General features: G+C 43.7%; 1 protein-coding gene across 2 annotated transcripts; it reads left to right on the top strand.

Moving 5' to 3' along the window:
* Positions 1-13,919: 13,919 nt before the first annotated feature.
* On the top strand, positions 13,920-18,167 carry LOC119322988 (ubiquitin fusion degradation protein 1 homolog). Of its 2 annotated transcripts, XM_037596539.1 has the most exons (11): positions 13,920-14,060; positions 14,844-14,879; positions 15,245-15,322; positions 15,558-15,655; positions 16,047-16,071; positions 16,153-16,185; positions 16,446-16,567; positions 16,652-16,782; positions 16,938-17,161; positions 17,388-17,629; positions 17,790-18,167. In XM_037596539.1, exons 4-11 carry the CDS (start codon positions 15,596-15,598, stop codon positions 17,877-17,879), a joined length of 927 nt encoding a protein of 308 aa, XP_037452436.1. In that variant the 5' UTR covers positions 13,920-14,060; positions 14,844-14,879; positions 15,245-15,322; positions 15,558-15,595; the 3' UTR covers positions 17,880-18,167. The 2 variants fall into 2 exon arrangements, with proteins under 2 accessions (XP_037452436.1, XP_037452435.1); XM_037596538.1 differs by lacking the exon at positions 15,558-15,655.
* Positions 18,168-18,890: the final 723 nt, after the last annotated feature.

Raw genomic sequence — 18,890 nt, 5'->3', positions numbered from 1 at the left:
CCCAAGCGTTTAATCATATAAGCATCTTGTTTTAATTGTCAACCAAAATAAGCATTAAAGTCATCTTGCTTAAACATAAAGTTATCAAACTCATCCAAGCACTGACTAGCAATTTTAGTAGGAGGGACTTCAGCTTTATCATATCTATAGAGAGAATTTACCTTTACAACCTGTGACGGGATATCGGGATCAGGAGGTTCAACAGTGAATAAAGAATTGAGATCATATACTTCTTCAACAGGTGGTAAATTAAGACCGTGTATTTCTTCAATAGGAGGTAAATTCTTAACATCTTCATCTTTAATACCTTTTTCTTTCATAGATTTCTTTGCCTCTTGCATATCTCCGGGACTGAGAAATAGAACACCTCTCTTCTTCGGAGTTGGTTTAGGAATAGGCTCAGTAATTGGCTCTGGAGCTGGCTCAGGAGGTGCCCAATTATTTTCATTTGTCAACATATTATTCAATAGAATTTCAGCTTCATCCGGTGTTCTTTCCCTGAAAAGAGAACCAGCACAACTATCCAGGTAATATCTGGAAGCATCGGTTAGTCCATTATAAAAGATATCAAGTATTTCAGGTTTCTTAAGAGGATGATCAGGCAAAGCATTAAGTAACTTGAGAAGCCTCCCCCAAGCTTGTGGGAGACTCTCTTCTTTAATTTGCACGAAGTTGTATATTTCCCTCAAGGCAGCTTGTTTCTTATGAGCAGGGAAATATTTAGCAGAGAAGTAATAAATCATATCCTGGGGACTACGCACACAACCAGGATCAAGAGAATTAAACCATATCTTAGCATCACCCTTTAATGAGAACGGAAATATTTTGAGTATATAAAAGTAGTGCGATCTCTCATCATTAGTAAACAGGGCGGCTATATCATTTAACTTAGTAAGATGTGCCACAACAGTTTTGGATTCATAGCCATAAAAAGGATCAGATTCAACCAAAGTAATTATATCTGGATCAACAGAAAATTCATAATAATCCTTACCGGGAACACAGATAGGTGAAGTAGCAAAAGGAGGGTCGGGTTTCATTCTATCTCTAAGAGATTCTTTACTCCATTTAATTAGCAGCCTCTTAAGTTCATATCTATCTTGGCAGGCAAAAATAGCTGCAGAAGATTCCGCATCAAAAAGATAACCCTCAGGAATAGCAGGCATATCTTCATCATCACTTTCATCATTGTATTCAGATTCAATAATTTTTCTTTCTCTAGACCTAGAAATTTGCTCATCTAGAAATTCACCAAGGGGCACAGTAGTATCAAGCATAGAAGTACTTTCATCATAAGTATCATGCATAGCAGAAGTGGCATCATCAATAACATGCGACATATCGGAACGAATAGCAGAAGCAGGTTTAGGTGTCGCTAGCTTACTCATAACAGAAGGTGAATCAAGTGCAAAGCTAGATGGCAGTTCCTTCATACCGTAGTTGAGGGATAAATTGTTGTCTTAGCGTCTTTCAAGTTCTTCATAGTGTCCAGCAGATATAAATCCCAAGTGACTCAAAGAATAGAGCTATGCTCCCCGGTAACGGCGCCAGAAAAAGGTCTTGATAACCCACAAGTATAGGGGATCGCAACAGTTTTCGAGGGTAAAGTATTCAACCCAAATTTATTGATTCGACACAAGGGGAGCCAAAGAATATTCTCAAGTATTAGCAGCTGAGTTGTCAATTCAACCACACCTGGAAACTTAGTATCTGCAGCAAAGTGTTTAGTAGCAAAGTAATATGATAGTGGTGGTAACGGTAACAAAAGTAAAGACAGCAAAAGTAATGTTTTTGGTATTTTGTAGTGATTGTAACAGTAGCAACGGAAAAGTAAATAAGTGAGAACCAGTATATGGAAAACTCGTAGGCACCGGATCAGTGATGGATAATTATGCCGGATGTGGTTCGCATGTAACAGTCATAACATAGGGTGACACGGAACTAGCTCCAATTCATCAATGTAATGTAGGCATGTATTCCGAATATAGTCATACGTGCTTATGGAAAAGAACTTGCATGACATCTTTTGTCCTACCCTCCCGTGGCAGCGGGGTCCTATTGGAAACTAAGGGATATTAAGGCCTCCTTTTAATAGAGAACCGGAACAAAGCATTAGCACATAGTGAATACATGAACTCCTCAAACTATGGTCATCACCGGGAGTGGTCCCGATTATTGTCACTTCGGGGTTGCCGGATCATAACACATAGTAGGTGACTATAGACTTGCAAGATAGGATCAAGAACTCACATATATTCATGAAAACATAATAGGTTCAGATCTGAAAACATAATAGGTTCAGATCTGAAATCATGGCACTCGGGCCCTAGTGACAAGCATTAAGCATAGCAAAGTCATAGCAACATCAATCTCAGAATAGAGTGGATACTAGGGATCAAACCCTAACAAAGCTAACTCGATTACATGATAAATCTCATCCAACCCATCACCATCCAGCAAGCCTACGATGGAATTACTCACGCACGGCGGTGAGCATCATGAAATTGGTGATGGAGGATGGTTGATGATGACGACGGCGACGAATCCCCCTCTCTGGAGCCCCGAACGGACTCCAGATCAGCCCTCCCGAGAGAGATTAGGGCTTGGCGGTGGCTCCATATCGTAAAACGCGATGATTTCTTCTCTCTGATTTTTTTCTCCCCGAAAGCCAATATATGGAGTTGGAGTTGGCGTCGGAGGGTCTCCAGGGGGGCCACGAGGTAGGGGGGCATGCCCAGGAGGGGGGAGGGCTCCCCCACCCTCGTGCATAGGGTGTGGGCCCCCTGGTCTTCATCTTTGGCGAGGATTTTTTATTATTTATTCTAAGATATTTCGTGGAGTTCCAGGTCAATCCGAGAACTTTTATTTTGTGCACAAAAAACAACATCATGGCAATTCTGCTGAAAACAGCGTCAGTCCGGGTTGGTTCCATTCAAATCATACAAGTTAGAGTCCAAAACAAGGGCAAAAGTGTTTGGAGAAGTAGATACGGCGGAGACGTATCACTTAGCTTTGGGTTCGATCTTGCGGTGTCCTTACCCAGTGACAGAAAGGGTTGCAAGGCACGTATTGTATTGTTGCCATCGAGGATAACAAGATGGGGTTTTTATCATATTGCATGAAGTTATCCCTCTACATCATGTCATCTTGCTTAAGGCGTTACTCTGTTTTTAACTTAATACTCTAGATGCATGCTGGATAGCGGTCGATGAGTGGAGTAATAGTAGTAGATGCATAATCGTTTCGGTTTACTTGTCTCGGACGTGATGCCTATATACATGATCATGCCTAGATATACTCATAACTATGCTCAATTCTATCAATTGCTCAACAGTAATTTGTTCACCCACCGTAGAATACTTATGCTCTTGAGAGAAGCCACTAGTGAAACCTATGGCCCCCGGGTCTATTCTCATCATATCAATCTCCATTACTTTAATACTTGCTTCGTTTTTACTTTGCCTTTTACTTTTCACTTTGCATCTCTATATCAAAAATACCAAAAGTATTATTTATCATCTCTATCAGATCTCATGCTCGTAAGTGACCGTGAAGGGATTGACAACCCCTAATCGCGTTGGTTGCGAGTAGCTATCATTTTGTGCAGGTACGAGGGACTTGTGCGTGACCTCCTACTGGATTGATACCTTGGTTCTCAAAAACTAAGGGAAATACTTATGCTACTTTGCTGCATCATCCTCTCCTCTTCGGGGAAATCCAACGCAATGCTCAAGAGGTAGCAACTACCCTAGCCGATATAGCAGAATGTAAGGTAGTAAGCACAGGAGTCGGGCAACCCAACTATTGACCAAAGACATGATTCGGAGCCGATGTATATAATGCTATAAGTTCGGGGTGCCGAACTATACTGTGAAAAAGTGTTTGGACTTTATTGCTGTATTGGGGCGTAATGAAGCCCCTGGCGAATTAAGGCGTACCAGAGCGTACGGGTGCAATTGATAAAAATATCAAAAAGAAAATAAAAATAAAAATGAAGTAATAGGCTAATGCCGCAGAAATTGGGCCGCAACTATTTTTCATTATAGTTTGATTGATACGTCAAAGCGTATTTATACAAGCAATGCCATAAGCAACAGGGCTATTTAACATGCCACCACCAAGGGAGGGCTGCGTGCGGGTCCTCAAAAACAGGTATAATGATCGTTTAAAGAGACCACCTGAAAATTCCCTTATACGTCAATGCTCCTTGCCGTCTTGGTGTATCCGTCCCTCTATAGGTCCGTCTATCAGGTTACCAGGAAAGGCCTCGGGAAGAGAGAAACCTGAAATGAAAAAGAAAAAGTGAAGGTATGCGGGTCCAGGAGCGGTTGAGCCGCATTATGGACCACGATCTAGATGTGCCTCCGTCTATGCCCATGGTATTTTGAGTCCGTAATCCAGGACTCCCTCAGCGACCCATAGAGAATAAATGGATCTTCAAGAAGAAGACTGACGCTGATGCTAATGCTACTATCTATAAAGCTCGACTTGTTGCAAAAGGTTTTCGACAAGTTCAAGGAGTTGACTATGATGAGACTTTCTCACTCATAGCGATGCTTAAGTCTGTCTGAATCATGTTAGCAATTGTCGCATTTTATGATTATGAAATCTGGCAAATGGATGTCGAAACTGCATTCCTTAATGGATTTCTTAAAGAAGAGTTGTATATGATGTAACTAGAAGGTTTTGTCGATCCTAAAGGTGCTAACAAAGTGTGCAAGCTCTAGCAATCCATTCATGGACTAGTGCAAGCATCTCAGAGTTGGAATATACGCTTTGATAAGGTGACCAAAGCATATGGTTTTATACAGACTTTTGGAGAAGCCTGTATTTACAAGAAAGTGAGTGGAATCTCTATAGCACTTCTAATATTATATGTGGATGACATATTGTTGATTGGAAATGATGTAGAATTTCTGGATAGCATAAAAGGATACTTGAATAAGAGTTTTTCAATGAAAGACCTCGGTGAAGCTGCTTATATATTGGGCATCAAGATCTATAGAGATAGATCAAGACGCTTGATAGGACTTTCACAAAGCACATACCTTGCTAAAGTTTTGAATAAGTTCAAAATGGATCAGTCTAAGAAAGGGTTCTTGCCTGTGTTACAAGGCGTGAAGTTGAGTCAGACTCAACGCCCGACCACTACAGAAGATAGAGAGAAAATGAAAGTCATTCCCTATGCCTCAGCCATAGGTTCTATCATGTATGTTATGCTGTGTACCAGACCTAATGAGTGCCTTGCTATAAGTTTAGCAGGGAGGTACCAAAGTAATCCAGAAGTGGATCAGTGGACAACGTTCAAGAACATCCTGAAGTACCTGAAAAGGACTAGGGATACGTTTCTCATTTATGGAGGTGTCAAATAGCTTGTCGTAAGTGGTTACGTCGACGCTAGCTTTGATAGTAATCCGGATGACTCTAAGTCACAAACTGGATACATATTTTTATTGAATAGTAGAGCTGTCAGTTGGTGCAGTTCCAAGCAGAGCGTCGTGGCGGGATCTACATGTGAAGCGGGGTACATAGCTGCTTCAGAAGCAGCAAATGAAGGAGTCTGGATGAAGGAGTTCTTATCCGATCTAGGTGTAATACCTAGTGCATCGGGTCCAACGAAAATCTTTTGTGATAATACTGGAGCAATTGCCTTAGCGAAGGAATCCAGATTTCACAAAAAGACCAAACACATCAAGAGATGCTCCAACTCCATCCGAGATTTGGTCAAGGAGGGAGACATAGAGATTTGCAAAATACATACGGATCTGAATGTGGCAGACCCGTTGACTAAGTCTCTTCCACGAGCAAAACATGATCAACACCAAGACTCCTTGCGTATTAGATTCATTACAATGTAATCTTGATTATTGACTCTAGTGCAAGTGGGAGACTGAAGGAATTATGCCCTAGAGGCAATAATAAAGTTGTTGTTTTATATTTCCTTATATCGTGATAAATGTTTATTATTCATGCTAGAATTGTATTAACCTGAAACTTGATACAAGTGTGAATACATAGACAAAATCACCGTGTCCCTAGTATGCCTCTACTTGACTAGCTCATTGATCGAAGATGGTTAAGTTTCCTAGCCATGGACATGTGTTGTCATTTGATGAACGAGATCACATCATTAGGAGAATGATGTGATGGACGAGACCCATCCGTTAGCTTAGCATAATGATCGTTCAGTTTTATTGCTACTGCTTTCTTCATGTCAAATAAATATTCCTCCGACTATGAGATTATGCAACTCCCAAACACCGGAGGAATTCCTTGTGTGCTATGTCAGAACGTAACTGGGTGATTATAAAGATGCTCTACAGGTATCTCCGAAGGTGTTTGTTGGGATGGCATAGATCAAGATTAGGATTTGTCACTCCGAGTATCGGAGAGGTATCTTTGGGCCCTCTCGGCAATGCACATCATCTGAAGTCTTGTAAGCAATGTGACTAATGAGTTAGTTGCGGGATGATGCATTACGGAACGAGTAAAGAGACTTGCTGGTAACGAGATTGAACTAGGTATGAAGATACCGACGATTGAATCTCGGGTAAGTAACATACCAATGACAAAGGGAATAACGTATGTTGACATTGCGGTTCGACCGATAAAGATCTTCGTAGAATATGTGGGAACCAATATGAGCATCTAGGTTCCGCTATTGGTTATTACCGGAGAGGTGTCTCAGTCATGTCTACATAGTTCTCGAACCCACAGGGTCCGCACGCTTAACGTTCGATGACGATATGTATTATATGAGTTATGTGTTTTGGTGACCGAAGGTTGTTTCGAGTCCCGGATGAGATCATGAACATGACTAGGAGTCTCAAAATGGTCGAGAGGTAAAGATTAATATATTGGAAGGTAGTATTCGGACACCGGAAGGGTTCCGGAGTGTATCGGGTACATACTAGAGTACTAGAGGGGTTACCGGAACCCCCCGGTGAAAGATATGGGCCATATGGGCCATAGGAGGGAGGCACGCCAGCCCACAAGGGAGGAGGCCGAATTGGACTAGGTAAGGGGGCGGTGCCCCCCTTTCCTTCCCCGACTCCCTCTCCTTCCCCCTTTCCCCCTCCGGTGAAAGGAAGGTGGGCGAATCCTACTAGGAGCCCAAGTGGGACTCCTAGGTCCGGCCTCCTCTCCCTCCCTCCTTTATATACAGGGGGGCGCCCCTATGGACACACCAATTGCTCCAAGCCGTGTGCGGTGCCCCCTCCATAGTTTACGCCTCCGGTCATATTCTCGTGGTGCTTAGGCGAAGCCCTGCACGGATCACATCATCATCATCACTGTCACCATGTCGTTGTGCTGACAGAACTCATCTACTACTTCGACCCTCTATGGGATCAAGAGATCGAGGGACGTCATCGCGCTGAACGTGTGCAGAACTCGGAGGTGCCATACGTTCGATACTCGATCGGTCGAAACGAGAAGACGTTTGACTACATCAACCGCGTTAAACAAACACTTCTGCTTTCGGTCTACGAGGGTACGTGGACACACTCTCCCCCTCCCGTTGCTATGCATCTCCTAGATAGATCTTGTGTGAGCATAAGGAATTTTTTTCAAAATTTCATGCTACGTTTCCCAACAACCTCGTGGTTCTCCTCGCGGCTGCATCGACTCGGTTGTCGCCGCCCCGTGGTTCTCCTCGCGGCTGCATCGACTCACGCGTCGCCGCCCCAAGGCCGTCCCTGCAGTTGCACCAACCCGCGCTCTGCTGCTGCACCGGCCCTTCAGGCTATCCTATCATGGCCCACGGTCCCCGCCGCCGCCCCAAGGTCATCCCGCCGTCGCCCCGACTTGCCCGCCGCCACTCTGTCGCCCCTTCGGGCCGTAGCGCCACTGCTCGTGGTCCACTCTGCCATCACGGCGCATCGACCTCCTATGGTATGCGCTGCTCCATTCCCTCGGTGCGGGAATGCCATCGTCTGCGCTGGTCTTCGTCACCTTGTCGGGTTCCTCACCTACTTCGAGCATCGCCGTTGCACTACGAACCTAGCCGTCGCCGCCGTCAGGACGCCGCCATCGCTCTTGTTCAGCCGCCGCTGCCGCTGCTACCCTTGTAGCCGCCGCTGCCCGTCCACCTCCTTCATCTTCGTCCAACACCAGCCCGTCGCCAACGTCGCCGTCATCTACCCCGACCACTTCGTCTACGCTGACAACCGCGGGCGACATCGGCCCTGCGCCGTTTGGCGCCGCAACCATCATCGAGTCCTTCTCTACTGGCCTCTCCAACTTCTTCGACATGGCGTACAACTCGTGCAGGTCCCAGTCTACACATGCCCGGTGCTGGCAACACCGATGCGTGCCTTCATCCACGATGTGTCCCCGGGCCTGGCAAGCCTGGTGCGACGCTTCATCAACTTTGTCTTCGTCCGTCTACGCATGCGTGACGCTGGCAACATTGATGCGTGCCTTCGTCCACGACATGTCCCCAAGCTTGGCACACCCAGCATGATGCCTCGTTAACAGCGTCTTCTTCCGAGCGCACCACTACTTCGACACTACTGCGCCCATGACTAACTTGGTGCCTCCTTGCTCCCACAACTCCACGGTGACTTCCTCGACACCGACTGCCCCGACTCGACATCGACCATGAAATCCTATGCTCTCGGCTACCTCAAAAAACGACACAAAGGGCTACCGCCTTGCTTGAGCAACCTCGTCGGTTTCCACTCCAGGCACGACTTCCGCGATGCGTCAATCGTTACAACTGTGGGGGGTGTCCGTCGGCTTGCCTTCGAATTCTTCTCCAGTCTCACTGTCTGCATCGCTACCATTGTGACTAGGGGGGGGATGTTGAGTATATTGATTATTAGGAAAGACGAGATAGAATAGGATTTGTTCTGGCTTGTCTTGTACTGCAAGTTGATCATTTTACTCCTATGTATATAACGACGAGGCTCAAGAAATACAACGACTACGCCACCAAATCCTTCTCTCCCTTCTAACAACAGTCATCATCACTTGAGGTGTTAAAGTAGGCTTCACGTGAAGTTACCTTGGCACCTCTTCCCATGAAGCAATAGATGGGAGCGTAATCATCAGCACAGTCTTCAGAGTTGGCGGAGTCACCTTTTTCTTCATGAAAGAAGATAGACTTGCTGACGAACTCGATAGCGAGAGCCAAACTTGCAACCCCAGAGTTAGATTCCTCCTCAGACTCCTCAACTTCCTCAGATTCTTCCTTAGAATCCATTTCCTTCCCAATGAAAGTGTGAGTTTTGCCGGAGGTGCTTTTCTTCTTTGATAAGGACTTCGACGAAGACTTTGACGACTTCCCCTTTTTGTCATCAGAATCGTCATCCTTGCTAGACTTTTCTTTATTCTTTGAGCCCTTTTCTAGAGGGGTCAATCAACGATGTAATGGTCTGGCTTCTTGCATTTGTGGTAAGTTCTTTTGTCGTAGTCTCGAGTAGAAGCTTTAGTGTTCTTTGAATCGTACTTTGAATAATTTACAAAGTTGTACCTTTTGGAGAACTTTTGGAACTTCCTCACAAGCATATCCAACTCTCTGCCAATTTCCTCAGCATCATCAATACTACATTCTAACGCTTTTTCTTTTTCTTCAGATGAAGAGATTGCCTTTGCTTTAGCCTTTGCCTTCAGAGCGCGAGGGCATCCATAGCTAGGACCATACATATCCCTCTTCTCATCTTGTTTAAATTCATGAGTGTTGAGCCTCTCAAGAATATCAGTGGGATCAAGTGACTTGTAATCAGAACAATCTTGAATCATCAGGGCAAGGGTGTCAAAGGAGTTGTCAAGAGATCTCAGCAATTTCTTCACCACCTCGTGGTTAGTGATGTCAGAGGCACCTAGAGTCTGTAGCTCATTGGATATATCAGTGAGGCAATCGAAAGTTTGTTGAACATTTTCATTACCAAGCCTCTTGAAGTGGTTGAAGAGATCACGAAGCACCTCAACTCAAGAGTCGCGTTGAGTGGAAACTTCCTCATTGACCTTGGAGAGCCTCTCCCAGATCAGCTTTGATGTTTCCAGTGCACTCACTCTACCATACTGCCCTTTGTTGAGATGTCCACATATTATGTTCTTCATTTGAGAGTCGAGTTGCTTGACTCTCTTCACATCAGCAGCATTGATGCTGGGAGCAACAGTGGGAACATTGTACTCAACAATGAATCAGAGATCGTTGTCAATGGCCTCGAGATGCACGCGCATCTTGTTCTTCCGATAAGGATAGTCTGTGTCATCGAAGATGGGGCATGCAGTAGAAACCTTTGAAACCAGGCTGGCTCTGTGAAGACAATGCGATCTTGTAGGCCAGTTCCAGTTGCTGCATCAGCTGTACGTCTGGTTGAGGCAGCTGAGTCGCAACTCAAAGGACACACAGTCCTCACCGTATTCCTCTTGAGCTAAGGCCCACAGAACTCGCCCAATCACTCGTGGTAAGTCTTCAAGGTAGACTTCCAAAACCTTCACAGACTTGTTCACCGACACACCACAATGACTCTTGGTGTACTCAAAACTTGACGCATAACCGTCAGGAAGAATGACAGTCTTCGAAGGTAACAGGCGTCGGATCTCACACAAATCAATCTCAAAGTGATGCTCAATCACTTTGGCTCTGGGTTTTCCCTCACTTAGGATTCTCTCAAAGTCATCAGAGGATGGGTTGCTCTCAAATGACAAGTGTAAAGTTCTCTCAGAGCAGCCAACCAACAAGTGGTTGTGGGGTGGCGGCTATTTATAGCCGGGGGCAACCCGACATGAATTGTCATAAATTCCCTTCTCTAATTCAACCTTTGTCAGGATAAGGATCCACTCGACAGCTGGCAAGCGGCGCAACATGGGTCACAATTTGAACTCTCAAATTTGTTGGGGCACTCGATTTCCTCGCTTTTAGGCAGATCACACTGGCAAACTCCTAACTCCTCAGCGTGACCAAATTCGTCAGCGACCAGATGAACTTCATCACTGTCGCTAGCAAATGTGTCAGCTGTACTGGAGATTTCCAAAGGCTTCACTCGAAGCAGCTTTTGTGTATGGGTGAGAGTAGGTTTGAGCATCACTTTGGAAACGTGAAATATGTCTCACCTTGACACCCTTTAACAGTACGGTTTTTCCTATGACTCAAAGAAGAAGAAAAGAAACTACGAAAACAAAGTCTTCAAGCTTCAAAATCTTCACGTCAATTTCTTCAAAGGCCGTACCAATTTCATTACCAACTTCTTCACTTGAAGAAATCCATTTTTAGGGGTCATCTTCCATGTGTTAAACCAAATCTTCTGGGACTCTGTCTCCTGTGTATACTCATAAACACATTAGTTCCTCAACATATTTGTCTTCAATACTCCAAAACCACTAAGGGGGCACTTGATGCACTTACACTAACTCACAATTCGACATACTAGCTTGAGAAGAAATCGCCGGACACATTGAAATAGGGATAACCCCAGGACAAGACATATCGAAACACGAGCGAATTGGGGCTGAATCTGGCGGAAATTGAGTTGCACACACATGAGAAATCTCACAAAGACGACCATGGGAAATGTATCAAAAAAGAGAAAATAACTCCACCTCAATCACCGACCATGGAGGAGGCTCGATTTTGTGATGGCGAGGTCCCAAAATAGCAAAGTGATCTTGTGGAAAGTAGATCTCCCGCCCTGGCTCGCTTGCTGCGACCACTGGACTTCGATGAAGACGAGGGATGCAGTTTCTCCATAGAGTCGTCCTAAGTGGAGTCGGGGGGAATGTCCCCAAATATGGATTTGAAGGTGCTACACATTGCCGGTTGTACCGGATCGGGGGATTAGGCCTCCTTGATCGCCCAAAAAATGAGCTCCACATCCAGTCACCCCTCCAATCCGATGAACCACACCTTCTCTTTGACTAACGACATGCAAATGATTTGAACACAGACCTGCCCATCCTGAGATGGATCAGGGAATTTGAATCTCGCCACCCTCCATCTCGCACTGCGCTTCCTGAGACAACCGATTGATGGGATGTCGCGGGGTAGGCAGCGCAATCACCGGGAGAGTCGCGCCCTCTTGGGCCTCACATCGCGCATGCTAGAATTTCTCACCATGTGAGAGCGGATTAGAGATGAGGGCTATGGCGGAGGTGGTGGTGTTGGGGGCAGAGGGGAGATGAGAGGCGGAAGGAGATAGGGGAGGGTTCAGTTGTCGGTCAGCCTTTTCGCCTCTCATTTCTCCTTCCATTCTCCTATAATTATTTATTTATCGTGTGATTTTGTGTCTTTCGAAGATGACAAGCTTGTGCTCTCGCAAATAATACTTGTGCATGTCGCAACAGTGTACCTGTACTTTGTTGTGCAACACACGATGAGCATCACACCTTTGCACACATGGAGCACACCTTCACACCACACCTTCACGTGTGCACCACACTGCGTTACTTCATGCTCATTATCTATTTTCGCCCTTGTTAGTAATAATAGGTGCGATCCAAATAATCCATGCAGGTTCAACTTCTTTTGGTCAACGAAATTTCAAAAAAAAGAATACCTTATTCTTCTGTATCTCACATGGCTGCCGGGGCATGGTCTAGACGACAAAGGTGCGAAGTATTAAGTAGAGTGAATGGGCCTAGAAAGCTCCCGTATTTAACTTAAGCGGAGTCCTTATTCGGGGCCAAATTTGCGTACTTGCTTAGCGTGCCCCTCTTTTGTCGAGTGCCCCACCCAGTTCACAGGGCTGTTGGCCTACCAAAAAAAGCAAGGAGAAGAACCAATACTTCGAAGAGGGGTGCAGCTGAGAAAGACATGCGTAATGTTGGTGCATCTTCTAGCCCAAAGAAAGTGAACAAACTTGTAAGAGCATCTGTACGGAGGAAATCAGGATGCAATCTACAATCTCTCTTGGCATGTCTTGGATTTCCATCGTTGTGCTGCCTGCTAAGTGGGCTCCGCACTCATTATCCTGACTATTCTCTCTACTGGGCCCTTTTCTATTGCTCTAACCCCTTGGGACATTCTTCAACCCCAGGATGTGATGAGTCGACATCGAGGTGCGACTCCGTCGATACGAGCTCTTGGGTAGTATATCTTGGCATTTTGCACAACACACCTTTGTGCGACACATGACACACCTTCACGCCCATGGCACACATTTATGAACCTCACATGGATTTTTTAAGTGAATTGTTCTTTTTGTGGCTTCTGTTATGGGAAAAGACAGTTTTGACAGGTCATACCTTGTTGACCTAAAGAAGGAAGCTTTGAGTATCTCTAAGATGCCGGCGAACTTAAAGATCTCCAAGATTACAGTAAAGCTAATATGGTGGCACACGAGATTGTGAAGTTTAGATTTATTAATAGGTATGAGGGTGTTTTTATGAACAGTGTTCCGCCCGTGTGGCAAATGCTGTAACGAATGATTGTATGAACATTTTATCTAATTAATACATGGGTGGGGTTTTAAAAAAAAATAAGTACATGATTTTTTAATACATGAGCATTTTTCAAATATGCAAGGAAATTTTTGTATACTCGAACATTTTTGAATATCAGAATATTTTAAACACTTACATGTACATATGTGAACATCTTTCAAAAATACACGAATACATTTTTATAAAAACATTTATGTTCACATGAGATGATAATCTCTAGTGCGTACATAGGAATATTTACATTGAGATACTTGAACATGTATTCCCTTTTTTTTGCAATATAGAAAATTTTAAATATTTAAAATTATTTTAGAAATATTTTTAAAACATATCTCTGAAAAATACCTTGCCTTTGTTGAATTTGCACCCCCCTTTTTTTAGCGTATTTTGATTTGTTTTCGGAGAAATAAACTTTGTAAGCTTATTGGGCTGCGGCTGTGATCCGGCCTGGAGGCACACGTCGAAAGCCTATAGCCCAACTCGGAGCCCGGTTCCTCTTCCTCCTCATCCCCTATATTCTTCGCCTCCTCCTCATTTCTTCCTTCCGATCGAAGCCAACCTACCTCCGCCCGTTTGAGCTCGAGCGCATCCGCCGAAACCGAGGACGACTCTTCTCCCCGCCGCCCCCGCCGCCGCCTCCTCTTCGGCCCAAGCGGAGAACCGGTGCTTAGGTATTTACCAGTAACCCTCTCCGCCTCTTTTAACCCTTTGCCGGCACCGATCAATATCTCCGGTACCTCCATCTGATTTCGGTCCCGCACCCGTCCGTGCTTCGATGCGATGCCCAGATCGTCAATCTAATCTAGTCTCCTAAGCGGATACATCCGTACTTCGTGCATACCCTCGCCTGCCGCCAGTTCGTCCCTCGAGTACGGAAAATAAAGTTTGTGTTTTTCATGCGTTTTGACGGCGAGCAACTTCTTCCGCTAGTATTGTGCTACGGAGTAGTAATTTAGTTGAAGTATGCTGTGCTAGTAATTTACTTGACTCTGTGGACTCTGGATGTTCTGGAAGAATTTTGTTAGCAGTGCTACCCCGGTTATCCTCCAGCAAGTCAATAACCCTTGGGATTTGTGGAACTAGAGAACCTATATTCACTCATAGCAGGATCTATAAATCTAATAGCATGCAGAAATTGATTATTTGGACTCTGGAGCCTGATTGCAGCTTTTGTCCCTGTAAGATTAGTTGTCTTGGCTCAAATTGATTAACTTGACTACACCATTATTGTAATCCTCTTTACTGGCCCCTAGAAGATACTACAGCTTATCAAACATCGAATGTCTGCCCATGTGTATCAGCAATTTTTCATATGTCTTATGTCTTCTGGGTCATGAATAAAGTGTGTGATTGAATGTTCGTTTTTCCAGATTGATTATTGGTGACTGTGTTATTGTATTATCTGTTTATGTTCACCACCATTTTAATTAAATGTTCCTGTTCCTCATATGCAGGTTCAAAAGGGGTTAACCTTCTTTTCCATGAATATGGTAAATCCTTCAGACAAATTTGATCTTCCTATTAGCTATTTCGAACTATGTTACCTTCAGGAGCACATCATCGAAATTCAGACCTACAAACTCCTTAATTGAACTTGTCGCCGACTAGCCATAGCTTCAACTAATCTGTGTACCACATGTGCTGTTATTCTCAAACCTTGGATATCTTCTGGATTTATGAACTAGTACATGCCTTCGTTATCAGTTTGCATCTTTGCTATGCATTTGGTAATCAGTTACAGTTTTGGACATACCAGCACCTTTTTGCCATGAATAGTTTCCCAGTAATTCTCTTTGGCTTCATCAATTGCTGAATCATGTTGCATGGTTCTAATACAATTATTTGTTTTGACTAGTATTTTGAAGGCTATGGTTACCGTGGAAGTACTTTTGAGCAGACCTATCGCTGCTACCCTGCATCTTTTATTGACAAGGTATGTGAATCTTCTTTTCATGAGGTGCCATGTTCCATTTGATAATTATTCTTGAAATATAAAATGTGGTGATATAGAAGTGTAATTTGATGTGACAAATTTGAATACTTTTCGTACGTATTTGTAATCAACGTTATAAAATGTTGATTGCAAGCAATTTAACAAGTAAAAATGATAATGGATGCGTTGTAAATTTGGAGTTGCAATCCTTTTGATATACATCTTTATTTTCTAGTTCAAGTCAGTACCAATACAAACAAACTATGCTCAGTGATGATGCATGAGTCTTTATGCATTACCCACTTCCATAGTTCCATCGTTCATGGGAGACCGGTATGTTCTCTGGAGTATTAATCTGATTTCTCGTCTATGTTCTAGTGGCATTGCTTCTGTCTGGTAAAGGAATGGTTAGAAATATTATATCTACATGTTCTTTGTTCTCCCTCTCAACTGAGTTTGATTGTCAGCTTTTAATCTTGATCATCTGAGTATGACCCTTTCTGTTCCTAGTTAACATGATTTATAGTTTTTTTTACATGATTTATAGGTTGATACAACTAAAAAAGTGATTTCTCAGTTACTAAATACGCACTGCCTGTCGGCATGTTTCCATTCACTCTTTCCTCATTAATGTATTGAAGAATCTAGCGGATTATTACTCCTCAAAGTAAAGTATTATTTTCCATGAATTTTTCTGAAAGATCTTCTGTACCTTTTCTTGCAGCCACAGCTTGAATCTGGTGACAAAAGTATGCTCTCTCTTCACTAATTTCCTTGCATCTTTAAGTTACTTTTGGCAGTTGGAATGATTATTATCTTTTTCCTTTCAGTTATCATGCCACCTTCGGCACTTGATCGTCTCGGTAAGTTGGCAGTTTTAGTACTCCCTCCGTCCGGAATTACTTGTCATCAAAATGGATGAAAATGGATGTATCTAGAACTAAAATAACATCTAGATACATCCATTTCAATGACAAGTATTTCCGGATGGAGGGAGTAAGAGACATGCATATGTTGATAGTGTACCTTGTTTCTGCGATTATTCTGTGCACTATTTTTGATACTAAATTCTCAAATATATGTTTTTTTTGCGGGACTCAAATTTATGTTATTTTCTCTGCAGCGTCTCTGCATATCGAGTACCCTATGCTATTTGAAGTCCGCAACACAGCAGCAGAACGTACTTCACACTGTGGTGTCCTAGAGTTCATTGCAGAAGAAGGCATGATCTACATGCCATACTGGGTAGGCCCAGGTTTAAAATATTTTCACGCTTATTTTTATGTGATGCCATCATGTCGATCAAACTAACTCCCATGTACTCATCAGATGATGCAAAATCTTCTTCTGCAAGAAGGAGATATGGTGTTTATAAAAAATGCCAACCTCCCAAAGGGCACATATGTGAAGCTGCAGCCTCATACAACTGACTTCTTAGATATTTCAAATCCCAAAGCAATGTTAGTATTGTTCTGATAAAACTATTTTCTTTTCCTTGGTAACTTTTTTGCCTTATTTTGCTGTGACTGTTGTCTGTCTCACCGTGACTTGAGTTTCCTGGTCTGAGTAGTTAGATCTGAAGAATACTAATTTCCTGTTCATGTCATAATTGCAGCTTGGAAAAAACTTTGCGGAACTACTCTTGTCTAACCACTGGTGACAGCATTATGGTGGCGTATAATAACAAGAAGTACTACATTGATATAGTTGAAACAAAGCCTTCCAGTGCTATAAGTATAATTGAGACTGATTGTGAGGTTGACTTTGCCCCACCACTTGACTACAAAGAACCTGAGCGACCAAAACCTACTGCTCCTCCCAGTTCTGATCCTGCTGCAGGTAGCTTTCTTGCTCTCCATTCAACTAGTAAATTTTGGTGGAATGTACTACCTCCGTCCGGAAATACTTGCCATCAAAATGGATAAAAGAAGATGTATCTAGATGTATTTTAGTTCTAGATACACCCCTTTTTATCCATTTTGAAGACAAGTATTTTCGGACGGAGGTAGTATCAATTTATTTTGCCGTTCATTACTAAGGAAGGACCTGCATGTTGCTGTTGCAGAGGCTCAAGTTGAGGAGGAACCAAAGTTCAGCCCCTTCACTGGTCCTGGAAGGCGCTTGGATGGGAAGCCTGCTAAAGATCTGGATGCGTCATCCTCCTCGCCTGCAAAGCGACAAGCTAATGCAACCAACAGTGTTCAGCCCTCAGCAGCTTCCACATCACAGAGCACGGTGCCACGTAAAACCACGGGAAAGCTTGTCTTTGGCTCTGGTGGAAGCCAGTCATCAAAAGGAACAGAAAAGGTTTGTATTTTGTAACATGCGTCTTGTGATGGCCATTTTGAGAACTCGATGAGTAACTGTGACATTTCCGAAAGTCATTTGAGATGCATGGAACACTGTCTTCCATGCTTCCAGCTTTAAACGCTAGTGCCATCTTAACACTTTGTGCATCAAATGCTAGGTGCCCGAGAAGGATGCAAAGGAGGAGGCGAAGAAAGAAGAGCCGAAATTTTCAGCCTTCACGGGAAAGAAGTACTCCTTGAAGGGTTGAATAGCCAGAGTATGTATTTATCAGCACTTCCTGTCACAAACATCATCAGGGCTAAGAGTCCAGTCAGCTACTGTTTAGTTTCCTGATCCCTTGGGAGCTGGGGCATCTTTCCGTGGACTACCAATGCTTCTTTTCTGTCAACTGTGATCCTTATGTCAGCCGCCGTGGGTCAGTTTGACTGATGTGTAAAAAGTATTTCAATGTCTGGTCATGGATTTTTAGCGAGCTACTCCACATTGCATTTGTCTGCGCTGTTAGTTCCTACACCAGCACGTTTCTAGTTGATCATACGTCTCTTGTTTGATGGAAATAGCTCTTAACTTTCTTTTACCCCCAAATGGTAAGTGCCACACTAATGGCACTTATTAGGTCATTTTAAAGGAAAAGAGCTCTTAGCAAGGAATAGTCGATATGTATTCGAGTGACAGTTACAATTTTTTGCTTGTTAACTCTAAAGTGAGAAAAGTACATAATCCAAAAAAAAAACAACCTGGCTAGACGTTACTGGTTAGTTCACCACAAACAAGAACTTTACTGATTAGTTCACCACAAAGCTTATCCAATGGCGCTTCTTCTACATGGTGTCGGAGCAAAGGCACACGATGGGTTGACGATCTCACCTATGCACGTCCTTAGCATCTACAATCAGAAATAAGGTAGAAAAACCAACTCCAAAACACCATCCTTGCTTGAATTATTTTTGACATGGAGCAACGCTGTGAAAACATCGAGCAGCTGCATCCTAATCATAATTGTGCTCTGTTTTCGTTCACACTGATGGCATACTAAGGGAGCGTTCGGCATCCCTCCGCTCTGCAACTCCGGTTTGGAGCGGATCGGCATGCAGTTACGATGATTTAGGGAGCGGTTAGAACCACGCTCCGCTCCCGTGAGGGTTGCCGAACAGGGCTTAAATCTCAATCACTTTGATTCTTCCCCGTGACCACAAAAGAAGGCCTCCTGTTGCACCACTGGTGTGTTTATCTCTGTTCCGCTAACATCACTGCCAAT

Source organism: Triticum dicoccoides, chromosome 6B (assembly GCF_002162155.2).
Source record: "Triticum dicoccoides isolate Atlit2015 ecotype Zavitan chromosome 6B, WEW_v2.0, whole genome shotgun sequence".
Lineage (NCBI taxonomy): Eukaryota > Viridiplantae > Streptophyta > Magnoliopsida > Poales > Poaceae > Triticum > Triticum dicoccoides.
This window is presented reverse-complemented; position numbering and strand designations above follow the sequence as displayed.

Excerpts from the sequence above, each read along its gene's own strand:
- LOC119322988 (XM_037596538.1), top strand. Across the intron at positions 15,323-16,046 it reads CTGCATCTTTTATTGACAAG|CCACAGCTTGAATCTGGTGA; the intron begins GTATGTGAATCT and ends CTTTTCTTGCAG. Across the intron at positions 17,162-17,387 it reads CAGTTCTGATCCTGCTGCAG|AGGCTCAAGTTGAGGAGGAA; the intron begins GTAGCTTTCTTG and ends TTGCTGTTGCAG.